The following is a 14,897-nucleotide window of genomic DNA, read 5'->3' on the forward strand; positions in this document are numbered from 1 at the left end:
GACTAATTTATTGTAGAGGTGAGGTCTCGCCACGTTGCCCAGACTGGTCTCAAACCCATGGACTCAGGTACTCCACTCGCCTTGGCCTCCCAAAGTGCTGGGATCACAGGCTGAGTCACCGAGTCTGGCCTAATTTTTTTTTTAAGTTTTGTAGATATGGTTCTTGCTATGTTTCCCAGGCTGGTCTTGAACTCCTGGCCTCAAGCAATCCTCCTACCTCAGCCTTCCAAAGTGCTGGGATTACAGTCTGAGCTACTGTGTGCAGCCTGCTTTAGACTAAAAAAAATAGTGGTGGATCTGCACATATCTGTCCTACTCTTCTGCTAAAGGTTCCTGTCTGAAAGAAGGCTAGTTATGTTTAACAGTATATGCCAGGCACTGTAACTCACAACTATAATCCCAGCACTTTGGGAAACTGAGGTGGGAGGATTGCTTGAGCCCAGGAGTCCAAGACCAGCCTAGGAAACATAGCAAGGCCTTATCTTCTACAAAAAAAAAAAAAATCAAAAAAATTAGTTGAGCTGTGAAATGTGTGCCTATAGTCCTAACTACTTAGGAGGCTGAGGACCTCCTGAGGATCTCCTGAGCCCAGGAGGTCGAGGCTATGATGAGCCGTGAGGGTGCCACACTTCAACCTGGGAGACAGAGTGAGACTCTGACTCAAAAAAAGATAAATTAATATTTAATATAATCTCACAATATGATTTTAACTGAGGATTAGTATATGGTCCTTTCCCTTGAGAGAAGACATCAGGGCCGCCCCTCCTGCTCTCTTGGCCCTGGCTCTATCGCCAGGACATGTCAGTGTCACCGGGTGCTTCTGCACATGCCCCTGTGCAAACCTTCCTTCCAAAGAGAGTCTTCCAAAGAGTCTTGGAAAAAGCTGGTGTGCACGAGATTTGTGAAGAAAATACTACTCAGAAATAACCTCGGAAAGACATTTTGTTTAAACAGCAAAAATTGCCTAATATAGGTTGGTCACACCCAGCATTCCACTATGTTTGTTTGTCCAAAATTAATTTTGATAACTGGTTTTCTGTGATCTGGCAGCCTCTCCATCTCAAGTCATTCTTTCCAGTTAGTAAAGGGCCCATGCAATGGCAGATGTGATTGTAACCTGGGTTCACCTCAACGGCCCCATGAAAGGTGGGGATGTGGGGCTTTAGGAGTTCGGTCTTTCTTGGGAGCACAGCACTCTCTTCTGAGTTACATTTGCAGTGTGGTCTGAGGGATAAGGCTTCTTGGACACTTGCATGCTTACAGTTCTAACTGATTTCAGAGACTGCTGAGATGCTCTTATAAATGCCACTACAAGGCACTCGTGTGTGGGAGAGGCCGAGGCAGCCTACAAGCCAAGGCTTCATTCTGAGAAGCATTTCTGTTTTGTTGCTAAGGCAACAGAGGCTTTCAGGGCAGGCTAGGAGCTACTTTACACGTGGAAAATATTAATGACCGAAATTATTCGTGAAACTGGGCCAGAAGCACATTTTTTTCTTGATTTAACACATGCTTTTGTCCTTTGACCACCTTTTCTGAAAAAAAAAAATCCTTTGATGAAGAAAATCCAGCCCTAAAACAACAGAAAGTGACTGTAGTTCATGAGAAAGATTGTTCATAATTTTATAAACATAGACAGGCCCCACCTAGAAACTCACATGGAATCTTTGCAGATGCTACAGGTCTAAAGGTTTCTAGTTTGAGATCTCATAAGAGATCTAATATTTGAAAATGAACAATTAGCATTATGGTGTTCTCTCCCCCAAGTGATTTCCTTCTTTTCTTTCCTGCACTTTCAGATGAGCATTACAAAGGAGGACCACAAAAAAACTGAAATTTATTTATAAAAATGTGTGTATTTATTCTTACAAGTTTAAACTTCAGTCACCTTCATAGTACTCTCCGTTTGACGCAATACACCTATTGAGACACTTTTTCCCACTGCTGAAAACAGTTTTCGAACTTGTCGATTTTGATACCTTTGAGTGCTTCTGTTGATTTTTGTTTCACTTCTTCCACACTGGCAAAACATTTCCTTGGAGGACTTCTTTCATTTGGGAAAACAATAAAACGCGGTAAGATCGGGTGAATATAGAGAGTGCCATTTTTGGTCAAAAACCATTGAACACTCAGTGTGGTGTGGACAGGTGCACTCTTAAATCACTCATCATGAAATGGGCAAATATGCTGAAAGAATCTCCAAAAAAAAATTCAATGAAGCCAAACAGAGTCTCTCCCAACAACACTAGCTGGTCCACTGATGCCAATGGGCTCCTAGAATACTTATGTAGTAGGGGAAGCCTGTACTACAAGGGACCTGCCCTCCAAAAGATAATTCTCGGGGCGGGGTTTGGGTCCCCCCTTGTATAACCAAGTAGAAATACACTTTTCAACAAACTGTTGTTCCCAACCAGAGTCCACTGGAAAGGGAGACAGAGGGAACTTCCATACTGTTCAAAAGAAATGCACTTATCTCAGGCCAAATATTCAGGAAATTCAGTAAACTTTTCTAAGAGGATAAATATAATATGGTGGTTACGAGCAGTCTTCTGAGTTTGAATCCTGACTTTGTCCCCTACTAGCTCTACAGATTTTTTATATTACCCATTGCTCAAACTCTTTATGCCTTTACACTAATATGTACAACGGGAATAAGAATAGATTATGCCTCAGTAGGTGATATTAATATTCAATGAGTTCTTAAAACTGTACTTGTATGTAGTAAAGATACAATAAATAAAAGTTAACAATTATTATAGATCATTCTATAACGTTTCAAAGTAAATAATTTTCCTTGTACCCATTAGAGAATACAGAATTACTGGATTTGGGGACTTTTTTTTTTTTTTTTGCACAAACTGCAATAGCAGTTTCTTAAAAACATTTTCTTATAAAATGTTGATGGATGAAAAGAAATAAGTCACTATAGAATATAACATTATTTCCAGACTGAGGTACAAAGTAGTTATTACATCTTCAAAATTTAGTACTACAATACATTCTGAGAGGCAAAATGAAATCATTCCTTGAAACTAACATTTAAGACAGTACAGTAATAAATGCATAAAGTGAAAAAATTACCTAATGAGCAATGTGACATTGCTCTCTGGCTAATGGATCCAACGAGTAGTAGAAATTATTCAGAAGTTAGTAATAGTCTTGAAGTAAGAGTCAAGACACCACTAGATTTGTGAACTTGAACAAGAAACATAACTAGAGGGAGAAAGAGAAACTCACCCCCATCTCACAGCCTCCCAACAATTTCCAACATTCTCTAGAAATTAACATCTGTTCCATTGGCAATGAACTTTGTATGTTCACCAGGCAGTGAACTTTGTGATTAAAACTTAAGAGGTAATTTCACATCATGTATATTTTACAAAAGAGAGACCCTCGGGAGATCGATGCAGTCCTCAAACACTTTTAGAAAATAACTCCTTTTGTGATTACACCATGAAAGGCAACATGTGAGGTGTTATTATTTCAGAAAAATTATAACCACCCCCACCAAAAAAACCCCACTTGACTCATTATTCATTAAAAATTAATGCATTGCTGGAATGGAAAGCTAAATTTTGTTGAAATAATTTCTCTTTAAAAAAACCTAGCCAGGCTCCGTGGCTCAGCCTGTAATCCTGCGCCTTTGGGAGGCTGAGGTGAGTGGATTGCCTGAGCCCGTGGGTTCGAGACCCACCTGGGCAACTTGGCGAGATCTCATCTCTACAATAAATCAAAAAATCAGCCGGGCGTGGTAGCGCACGCCTGTAGTTCCAGCTACTTGGAAGGCTGAGGCGGAAGGATTGCCGGAGCCCAGCAGGTCGAGGCTGCGGTGGCCAGGAGCAGCCACTGCACTTCAGTCTGGGCGACAGAGTGAGACTCCAACTCAAAAAAAAAAAAAAAAACCTAAATAGTAAGATTATGAGATATGAAGAATAATAGCACCTTTTGTGGCCCTGTCCACACTGCCACCACCACCACCAACACCACAGTCACCATCACCCAAAGCTACATGTACTGTCCTCAGCCCAGCCCCTCCCCAAAGCCCAAAGACAGACCTGGCTGTCTCTCTGCTTCAGAAGGAGAACCATTTGATCTTCAGACTCCATTTCTCATTTCCAGAATGAACCTGTCAGCCAGTATGATCACAAACATTCCTTGGGTTCAAACATTCTGTAATCCCATCACAGTTGCAACCCTGGCTCAGACCCCTGATTTTAAGCCTCTTTTTCACAAACATGTAAAAAGTAGCATCTTAGGTAACCAAAGAATTCTAAAAATATGTGTGGACTGTCACAATGTTTGTGTTTTTTTTGTTTTCTTAGGGGCAGGATTTTACCTATGGTCAATGCAATTTTATGAACACTTCTCAGTATTCAACAAGGCCATTTCTTTCTTCCCCAGAGTGAATTAATCATAGGCAAAGACTGGAAAAGACATTTTCCCCAGAAGACACTTAAGTTCACTCCCACAGAGAAGCCTATTCTGTTTTAATTTGTCAATTAAAAGTGGCCTGGTAAATTACATGCCACCATTATCACATTAAAAATACTACACTTATTCCCTTTCCTCTCTTTCAAGTAGCCCAGCTGCCTTCTACAACTTAGAGTTAATGTCACCCTTAAAAGGTCAGTTGAGGACTGCATCTTCTGCTGTTACTACTGCCAAAAGTTCCATGTAACTCCAGTCACAAGTCAACTCCACTTATTGGATATTTATTATATCCATGAAAAATGTAACTAAGCATTGAGAAGAATTAAAAAAGGAATCGCCCGAAGGCTATTGAAATAAAGAAAAAATACGTAAAAATTAAAAATAAAAGAGCCTGGCACCTCCCTTCTCACTCTCCTGCTTCCACTCTGGCCATGTGACACGCCATCTCTCCTGGCCTTATGCCATGAGTAAAAACTTCCCGAGGCCTCACCAGAAGCTGAGCAGAAGAAGGCCCCATGCAGAGTCATGAGCCAAATAAACCTCTTTATAAATTTTTGTAAAAAGAAACTAAAAGTGGCCAGGCGAGGTGGCTCACGCCTATAATCCCAGCACTTTGGGAGACGGAGGTGAGAGGATTGCTTGAGCCCAGAGGTTCAAGACCAGCCTGGGCAACTTGGTAAGACCTCGTCTCTACAATCAATCGAAAAATGAGCCCGGCATAGTAGCGTGCGCCTGTGGTTCCGGCTACTTGGAAGGCTGAGGCAGAAGGATCGCCTGAGCACAGCAGGGTCGGGGCTGGGATGATTCCGAGTGTGCCATTGCACTCCTGCTGGGCTAAAAGCAAATGAACGCCACTCTCATTGGACAAGGAAGCCTCATTACCAGGTCTTTGGAAGAACCTTTTTTTTTTTTTTTTTTTTGAGTTGAAGTCTCACTCTGTTGCCCAGACTGCAGTGCAGTGGCACAGCTCCTGGCCACCGCAGCCTTGACCTTCCAAGTAGCTGGAACTACAGGGGCGTGCTACCATGCCCGGCTAATTTTTTGATTTATTTTAGAGATGAGGTCTCACCAAGTTGCCCAGGCTGGTCTCGAACCCACGGACTCAGGCAATCCACTCACCTCGGCCTCCCAAAGTGCGGGATTACAGGTTGAGCCACCAAGCCTGACTGGAAAATCCTTCTTATTGGCCTCTTTTGTGTCTGTATGGCTCTTATTCAACCCCTCCCTGTCAGTCTTCGCTAGTTCTCTGGGGAATTATATTACAAATATGGTACTGACGGTTGAGATTTCCTTGGAACGATAATTTTAAAAGTTGATTTCTGTTGGTACAACAGCCATAATTTTCCTTCCCCTATAAGTTGCATATTGAGTTGGTATTATTTGTGGGCAATAGAGTGGTCTGAACTGTGTTAGTTGCTACTCCTTTTCAGTTTCTAGTGAGCCATAAAATGACTAAAGGTCAGGAGTAAGAAGGAAACATGGTGAAGATTCTAGATAATGGCTGATATTTAATAATGCCCCTTTTGAAAGATGTAATAATCAATGAAGAAGGTATGCCACTGACTTCCTGCATGTACTTGAACTTCGTTCTGTGTATACACCTGTAGGTTATTATGCATGTTCAAAGTTAAATTCCCAAAGAGTTTGTTGACTTCTGCTTAATGAAATACATATTATCATAGTGCACAAGGGGGAAAAGCCACTCTGCCTGCCTTTCACCAAAGGGTAAGTTTACCTTATTGCCTTGAATTCCTTTTGGGCCTGGGTCCCCCGGAGGTCCACTGATGCCCTGCTCCAAGATGAAAACCAAGAATTAGTCCTGTTTACAAAAGGCCAGCCAGGAATGAACCCTTCTCTAGGGTCCCTAGAAACCCTGGAGTTAGAAGTGAGACTATACAACTCAGAGCAAAATTGAGATCACATTCAACTGAGAAATGGAATGAGGTAAAATTTCTTGAATCAAATAAATAGCTTTTAAATAGCACTTATGCTGACAGCAAACATTTTATTGAGATATCTGTTTTATAAACCTTTGCTTTCAAGTTTATTCCTACACTAAACCCCTTTTTTGAAAGATTTTGCTGATTAAACATCTTTTTTTTTAATTTTTTTTTTTGAGTTGGAGTCTCACTCTGTCACCCAGACTGGAGTGCAGTGGCCGCTCCTGGCCACTGCAGCCTCGACCTGCTGGGCTCTGGCGATCCTTCCGCCTCAGCCTTCCAAGTAGCCAGAATTATAGGCATGCGCTACCAAAAAATCTACGGCATATATAATTGAAAGAGCTTCCAATGACTCTGTGATAACCAGAGTTACTGCTCTGTTCTGACAAGTCCAGGCCAAATCAAAGAAATTTGTGGTTAACAAGATGCTGTCTAGGAAATCCTGGGTGGAAGTATAATTTTCAGTAGATTTTTTGAAATACTGAAATTAATTTTTCACACACACACCCATTATGATGTTAGAAAAGACAAGTTCTTAGACTGGGAAAAAATGATCCAGACTATTTCTGAAGTCCAAAGGGTGTCTAACAAATAAATCAGTTCATATTATAGCGCACAACTGCTTGTAGTGTTGGAACAGTATAAATACTGTAATTTAAATAAAATGCAGAGCTTTTCCAACTATCTCAAAGTAGCAATGCAAAAATAGTTACATTCTACTTTTGACTACTTTGACTTTCTTCATCTTCCAGACTCTAATTTTTAACTTCATCCCCTTAGCTACTCACTGAGATGACTTGCCTGTTGGTACCTATCTTTAGGGAACCTAAGTGAGTTCATCAGAACATTGGGGAAGTGTTTTCCAAAGTTTGTTGCACATTGTAATCATCTGGGAATCTTTAAAAATATTAATGCCTGGCTCCAACCCCAAGACATTCTGATTTAATTGGTAGAGGGTGCACATGGGAAAGGGGGTTTTAGATGCTCCCAGGTGACTCTAATCCAGACTTCAATTTGGATTTAACCTCTTTACCTGAAGTCCTCTGGGTCCCTTTGGTCCATATGGCCCTGGGGATCCCTGTGGAATAAAATTGACAATAAGTCCTTCAAAGTGCAGTATTTTAGGTGCAAGGGAAGGAAATGTGTTCTGGTTATTCAAAACCAATACACTGAAATGATCCTAATCAACAAGCCAGGGTGGGGGAGGGGTGTCAAACTTTAGTAAACAAACTCCATGAAAATATAATTTTAGATGGAAATTTCTGGCCTATATATGACATTTTAGTTAAAGAATTACTTCATAAGATTCCTTAGAAGGAAGTAGATCGTGGAATGTTGTTTTCTTCCAACAAGGCAATGTTAGTTAAAATACCAATTTCGTTCATTTCCATTAATTTCTAGATCACTCTGCAAGACATGGAACTTAGCAAAACACTATTTATACTCAACGCTCTTCAAATAGAGAGTATTTCAATGTGTTCCATGACTAGAAAATCCTTTAAAAGGTATTTTTATGAGAATATAATATAGTTTCTCGTTCCCTGGATTTCTACTTTTCTTTTGCTTATCAAAGTATACCCTGCTAATGATAAACATACTTTGACAATTACAGAAAAAAATGTAAAAAAAAACTTTTAAAAAAATCACATGGAAGTAATTCCAGTTTAAATGCCAAAACATTTTTGGCATATTTTAATCCAGAATTATTCCCAATAGATTTTTCTTCAAAAAAATTTATCAAAATGTACATCCAATGTTGTGTCCTACCTATTTGGCCTTACATTGTACCAAAAATATTTTTCCATGTTATTAAAAACTCATAGTAAGCAGAATATTATTCAAGAATAGGGACCTATCATCAGTTGTGTATTCATTTTCCTAGTTCTGACCTTCAAGCATTGTGATGGTTGCTGTTTTAAGTAACATTATGATGAACACCTTTGTGTATAAATTATTGCCCAACTTCTGCTTCATTCTTAATTATTTCTTCCTAGAAGATGACAGAGGCAGAGACTACAAGCACATTTAAGGCTCTTGCTGAATCTTTGTCTCTCACACCGAATACGGAAAGAAAGAGGTACTTTCCCCATAAAGTTGGTTTGTTGTCCATTCCCACTACCTAGGTATGAGCAAGTTCGTCTTCAGCTTACGGAATCCTCTCAACACTCAGCATTATATGTTATTTCAGTGTTTGCTAGTTTGATATGTGAAATAGTATTCTTTTTTTGAAAACAGGATTTATTGAGAGTACAGAAAAGCTCCCACAATGGGAGAGGATCCTAGGGGGTTGTCCATGAAATAGTATTTTAATGTCTTAATCTCACTTATCTGATTGCTAGTGTGTTTGGATGTATTTCTCATTTATTAACCACTTATATTGCCTCGTTTGTGTCTCTTCATGTGGTTCATATGTTTTGTTTTGTTTTTTCCACTGAGGTTTTTTATTTGTACATATGCATTACATCCCTAGAAAAAGAATCCCAGGATTTCAAAGTAGCAATGCAAAAATAGTTACATTCTACTTTTGACTACTTTGACTTTCTTCATCTTCCAGACTCTAATTTTTAACTTCATCCCCTTAGCTACTCACTGAGACGACTTGCCTGTTGGGACCTACCTTTAGGGAACCTAAGTGAGTTCAACAGAACGTTGGGGAAGTGTTTTCCAAAGTTTGTTGCACATTGCAATCATCTGGGAATCTTTAAAAATATTAATGCCTGGCTCCAACCCCAAGACATTCTGATTTAATTGGTAGAGGGTGCACATGGGAAAGGGGGTTTTAGATGCTCCCAGGTGACTCTAACCTTCGTGGTCCATGATGCCAGCTGAGTTTGTCAGTACAATGAAGCCAAACTGGTGGGATGGAAGCAGATTATTCTGCCACTTTTCTAGATCTTTAAATTGCACATCAAATCTGGGCTGATCACGTCACACTTGTTTAACCTGCCTGTGAGGTTCACAACAATTTTTCCAACTCTGTGCTCAACAGTGATTTCAAATTCACCAATGTAACCATGCTTCATCATCACAGTTAGAAACCGGACGATGACCTTGGAGCGTGGCCTGATAAGAACCTGGTGTTTGCCTCTCTTTTTGGCATTGTTGATGCTCTTGAGACCATCAGCCAGGACATTCATGCGCACCATGGCAGCACAGAAAGATGGCAGAAAGAGCCGTATGTTTTTAAAATAAACTTGTGTGAACTCTTTGTGTTAAGGATACGATATCTCATTGATTCTAAGATACACATTTTGTCACATTTTTACATCTCTGACATTGAGGTGTGTCTTGAAATCAATTGCATCTTATATTTATCATTGGTGGTTATTTTTTTTTCTTTCTTCCTTTTTGGCACAGAAAATAATGGGGCATTTATCGATCCCCAGCATCTTAGTCAATGAAATAGGAAATTAATTCCTTGTCAACCATTTTCTTTGCATATAATTTTTCCAGTTATTGTTTGACTTTCATTTCGGTTTTCCTCTATGCCTGTTCCTTCTATATTTCCAAGTACCTGTGTCCATCTTCCATTTCCAATTAACCTCCAGGAAGAACGTATTCATTATCACACTCTTCCATCTGCCCAGAGATAATTACCAAGCCCACATCCTGCATATTCACCTGACCTTTCACTCTACAGTAGTCTAAAAACTTTCAGAAAGTCTCGAGCTGTTTACAGTGTTTAGCTCTATGGGCCAGTGTCATTATCTCACCCTCTTCTTTTAACCTCCTGTCTCCTTTCTCTCATTGACTCCCTCCCATAATTACAATACAGATATTGAAAGAGTTAAGTATTTTGGTGGCATGCTGTTAGTGCTTAACTATAATGAAAACTAATTTTACTCTATATTTTTCCTTTAATGTTATATGTTCAGATGTAATCTCTCTATATCTTTGGTCTGTTGAGGAACTCTTTAACATACTTAATATCATTTCCAGTTTAAGTGCTTTATCCATATTTACTTTTTAACTAAAGGTAGACACCTATCCAATTACCTGTGTCTTGCCGCATTCTCGAAATTCCAAACCACTGTGTCTAATTGTGCCACATTGTTTATAACTATCTCACTAGCTTATTTCATAGAGTTCTCCACTCTGCTTAGAGAGTGCCGGTTCTCAGTGTTATTTACATCTGGAAAGTGATTCTGCTCTGACAGGGCTGGAACTGACTTGGCTGGTTAAATTATTCTTTTCACCAGATCATTTAGTAGGCCTGGCCTCCAAGGTTAGGATGTCACAAAACAAAGTCTTTTAATGGTCCATAAGAAAGGCATTTGGGGGCTCCATTAACTAAGTTAGGCATCACTTAGTTTTCTACTTCATGTTTTACAGATGTGAAAATCGAGCCATTGACTCCAACTCTAGTAGTGAGAGCAACATAATTCAGCCCAGGAGTGTCCCCTTAAGGAAATGCAGCCCACAAGGGATCACAGCTGTTAGCATTTTAAAAACATGCTTCTTACTTTGTCACCTTTTATTCCTGGTTTACCGCATTCCCCACGTTCACCCTAAAAAAAAAAAACATGAAATAAATAAGAGAACACTTGCAGTCATTTAATGTTAAGATTTTTGTTTTTGTTTTTGTGTTTTGACGATTTCCAGCAGAATCTTATGACATAAGCACTCTGTTGATTTCTATACAATTTTTCAGGTATAGTATGGGTTATATGGGCACTGAACTCTGAAAATTTTATCCACGAGTCATCCTTAACTCGACGGAATCAAATCAATAATAACACTGAATGAAGTTTGATATTTTGGAGAAATGGATGAAATTAGAAGGAAAGGAACCTAGCATCTACCACATACTGTATGTCTTTTGCATACATTACTTAATTGAATCCACACTGTGGCACAATGTGATCAGTTTCATCATTCTTACAGCTGAGAACATTTAAACTCAGTGAGATAACTTACCTTGATCATACAGCTGTAAGTAGAAGAATTAGGGTCTTAACCTGGGTCTATTCTAACTTAGAGTCCCTGAGTTTAGAGTTTAGTCCCTGAGTTGTTTTCAACAATACCATGTTCCAGCCTGAAGACCAACCCTGATTAACCAGTAGTATTTGCTTAGAAAACTGTGAGAAGAGAAACATTCATGATTCATGAGATGGTGTCATGAGTTGGGGGTAACGCTATCATGATGTGTTAGCAAGGTCTGCTGAGGCAGGGTGTTGGCAGCAAGCCTGCTATGTGTTTTCCATTACCATGCTCTATCGTCCTGTCTTCTAGAATATCACTGAGAAAAAAAATAACATTTGAATTATGTCTTAGAGCTTATTAATGTATCTTACAGACAATATCTCAGTTAACCTGACCCTAACTGTCTGAGATAGAGATTAACCCAACTTTACAGGCTAGAAATTTGTCATTCAAAAGACTAAGTAAAGAAAATGTCGTATATAAACACAATGGAATACTACCCAGACTTTAAGAAGAAAATCCTGTCATTTGTAGGAATGTGGATAAACTTGGAGAACATATGTCCAGTGACACAAGCCAAACACAGAAAGACAAGTACTGCGCAATCTCACTTATATGTAGCGTCTTAAAAAGTTGAACTCAAGCAGAGGACAGAACAGTGATTACCAGGGGTAACAGGTAGGGATTGGGGAGACATGGTCAAAGGATACAAAATTCAGTTGGTTAGGAGGAGTAAGCAAGAGATTGGTTCTATAGCATGACTATAGTAATAACAATAACAAAGTTAATTTCAAATGTTCTTGAAAATTGCTGAGTAGATTTTAAGTGTTCTCACCACAAATAAATAATATGTATGTGGAGTAATACATATGTTGTTTAGCATTATTGAGTCATTTCAGTGTATACATATACCAAAACATCATGTTTCACACAATAAATATATTTTTTTTGTCAATTAATTATTTTAATAAAAATAAAAATTTTTAGAAGGGCAAATAGTTTACTAAAGTAGATTGAGAATTAGGACCACTGAATATTAATTAATTACATCAGACTTTTTTTTGAGTCAGGGTCTTTGTCTCCCAGGTTGGAGTACAATGGTATGATCATAGCTCACCACAGCCTTCACTTCCTGGGCTCAGGCGAGTCTCCCACCTCAGCCTCCCCAGTAGCTGGAACTACAGGCACACACCACCATACCTGGCTAATTTTTTAATTTTTTGCAGAGACAAGTTCTGGATTTTGCAGAGACAAGCCTGTTGCCCAGGCTGATCTTGAACTCTTGGACTCAAGCAATCCTCCCATCTCAGTCTCTCAAAGTGCTGGAATTGTAGGCATGAATTACCATGCCCGGTCTATATCAGACTTCTAAGACTTGTAATATTTAGAACTAAAAAGCAACAGAAAAAGATTCACAATCACAACAATATAATCTTTTGTTTGAAAAGTACTTTAGAATTTTTAAAATGCATATATGAGGGTGTGTATGTATGTGTATGTGTGTGTGTGTGTGTGTGTGTGTGTGTGTGTGTGTGTGTGTGTGTGTGTGTGTCTGTGTATCTTTTTTTGAACCTCAAATCAATTCTCATTTTCAAGATAAACAAACCCAGCTGGAGAGGTTAAATCATGCAACTGTATTCAACTGTTGAGGCCAGCCAGTGGCTCCTAGCCCAGTGCCCTCATCACTGGTTGCTGCTGCTGTGGCTACTACTTCTTTAACCTGCTCCTGGGGCGTTCTAGGGCACAGAAGTGCCACTCCACAATGGCAGAGGGAAATTGCACTCTAATGTAAATCAATGCATTACTTCCTCCATTGTGGTCATCTTGCTATGAAAAATAAATATCAGCTGAACTTAACAGTGTATATGGTCATAGAGTGGATTTATTTGCTGGGTGCAAGCTTTATCTTGTGGCAGGATAGCAACAAAGAGCTCATAGCCTAACAGGGGTTTGCAGACCACGCTTCAAATAGCAGGGCTCTAAGGAGGGAATTTGCAGTCGTGACTTCCAAGGATGAATACAAAGTGTGCAACTGGGTCTTTAAATTTTTGCTAATCCCACAACAGCCTTGCGAGATGTACAGATCAGTGCTCGTGGATGAGCAAAATGCAGCTCAGAGACATCATTTGTTAATGACCACCAGCTTACGAGCCTAGGCCCTTATCAGGCACCTGTAACTGGGCAGTCGCTGCCATGGGTTGTAAGTTCCTTTCTATCCATCTGAAACTTCTGCCTAGGGCACCAACTGGCTCTTGCTGCCATCAGGTGCCAGCAGGTGAGAGGTGCGGTCCCTAGAGCCTACTGTGCCTCTTTTCAAAACAGCAATCTGTTCCTTCCTCACATCCCTTTGTGAGTCTAACTGACCCAGGAAAAACTGAGTTTTCCTTTAGAACAAGTTGGACATTTATTTCTGAATGCAAATGGAAAATAACTTGAAGAATCAATTAGATAGCACATGATTGAATCATGTTAGATGGAACTAAAAATGAGTCAACCACCAAAATATAAAACAGAAGAGCACCATAAATACACTCCAAATTCTTTTGGCCACAATTCTCATTCCATTTGTCCAGACAGATTTTTTAACTATAGGGGCCTGAGGAACAGCATTTGTTTTGGGGGCAGATTTCCATCAATGAAAATATTGTACTCATGTTGTTTGCCTCTGCAAAGGCATTTTCCTTTTTGATGGGCTTATTAATCCCTGTGGAATGGCCACAAGTACATAGCTTCAGAGAGCAAGTGCTTCAGAAAGCCACAAACAGATCAGCTCTGTTCCCAGCCTCTGATTTCTGATGCTGCTGCGTCTCCTGGTGAAATTCGGGTTTGGATGTTGATGGTTCAGGGTCACTTTGCTCTGACAGCTTGTATTTTCCAAGTGAAAACTCTTCCAGTAAATCTACAATTCTCCAGAAGATTAAATGAATCTCTTCAAAAAAATCTGTGTGTGTGTGTGTATCTCAGTATGTAGAGGTGGTACCAAAAATATGTATACACATTTTAAGTATGAGGCTCACTCAAAAGATGGCATTAATCAAACGAATGCTAGCATCACCATGCAACAGGCAGGATAGTAAAAAAAAACAAACGGCAGAAGCATGGTTGAGTGAACATCATACCACACATTGCTGTCATAATTTTATTCAACTTCAAGAGTAGTAGATAACATCCCTTAAAATGTTTATACTTTATTTGGCATATATATATATTTTTTTCCTTTGAATCAGGGTCTCACTTTGTCATCTAGGCTGAAGTACAGTGGCATGATCACGGCTCACCACAGCCTCCACCTCCTGGTCTCAGGTGATCCTTCTGCCTCAGCCTCCCAAGTAGTTGGGACTACAGGCACATACCACCACACCTGGCTAATTTTTTAATTATTTCCTTAAAGAGACGAGGCTGGGCACAGTGGCTCAAGCCTGTAATCCCAGCACCTTGGGAGGCCGAGGTGAGAGGATTGCCTGAGTCCAGCTGTTCGAGACCAGCCTGGGCAGCTTGGTGAGACCGTGTCTCTACAATAAATCTAAAAATTAGTGGGCCATGGTGGTATGTGCCTGTAATTCCAGCTACTTGGAAGGCTGAGGTGGAAGGATCACCTGAGCCCAG

At 39.8% G+C, this 14,897-nt stretch overlaps 1 protein-coding gene across 1 annotated transcript in view; it reads right to left on the reverse strand.

Annotated features, from left to right (window-relative positions):
- The window catches only part of COL28A1 (collagen type XXVIII alpha 1 chain), a 193,856-nt gene that overhangs the window by 150,792 nt on the left and 28,167 nt on the right, over nucleotides 1-14,897 (reverse strand). Inside the window, exons 8-10 of the mRNA XM_008063194.1 lie at nucleotides 10,832-10,876; nucleotides 7,402-7,446; nucleotides 6,164-6,217 (exon numbers count right to left, since the gene is read on the reverse strand). Coding sequence (XP_008061385.1) covers nucleotides 6,164-6,217; nucleotides 7,402-7,446; nucleotides 10,832-10,876 — 144 coding nt within the window. The remainder of the gene's footprint in view (nucleotides 1-6,163; nucleotides 6,218-7,401; nucleotides 7,447-10,831; nucleotides 10,877-14,897) is intronic.

The sequence above is a fragment of the Carlito syrichta genome, unplaced genomic scaffold (assembly GCF_000164805.1).
Source record: "Carlito syrichta isolate Samal-C Ts95f unplaced genomic scaffold, Tarsius_syrichta-2.0.1 Scaffold306634, whole genome shotgun sequence".
In the NCBI taxonomy this organism is placed as follows: Eukaryota; Metazoa; Chordata; class Mammalia; order Primates; family Tarsiidae; genus Carlito; species Carlito syrichta.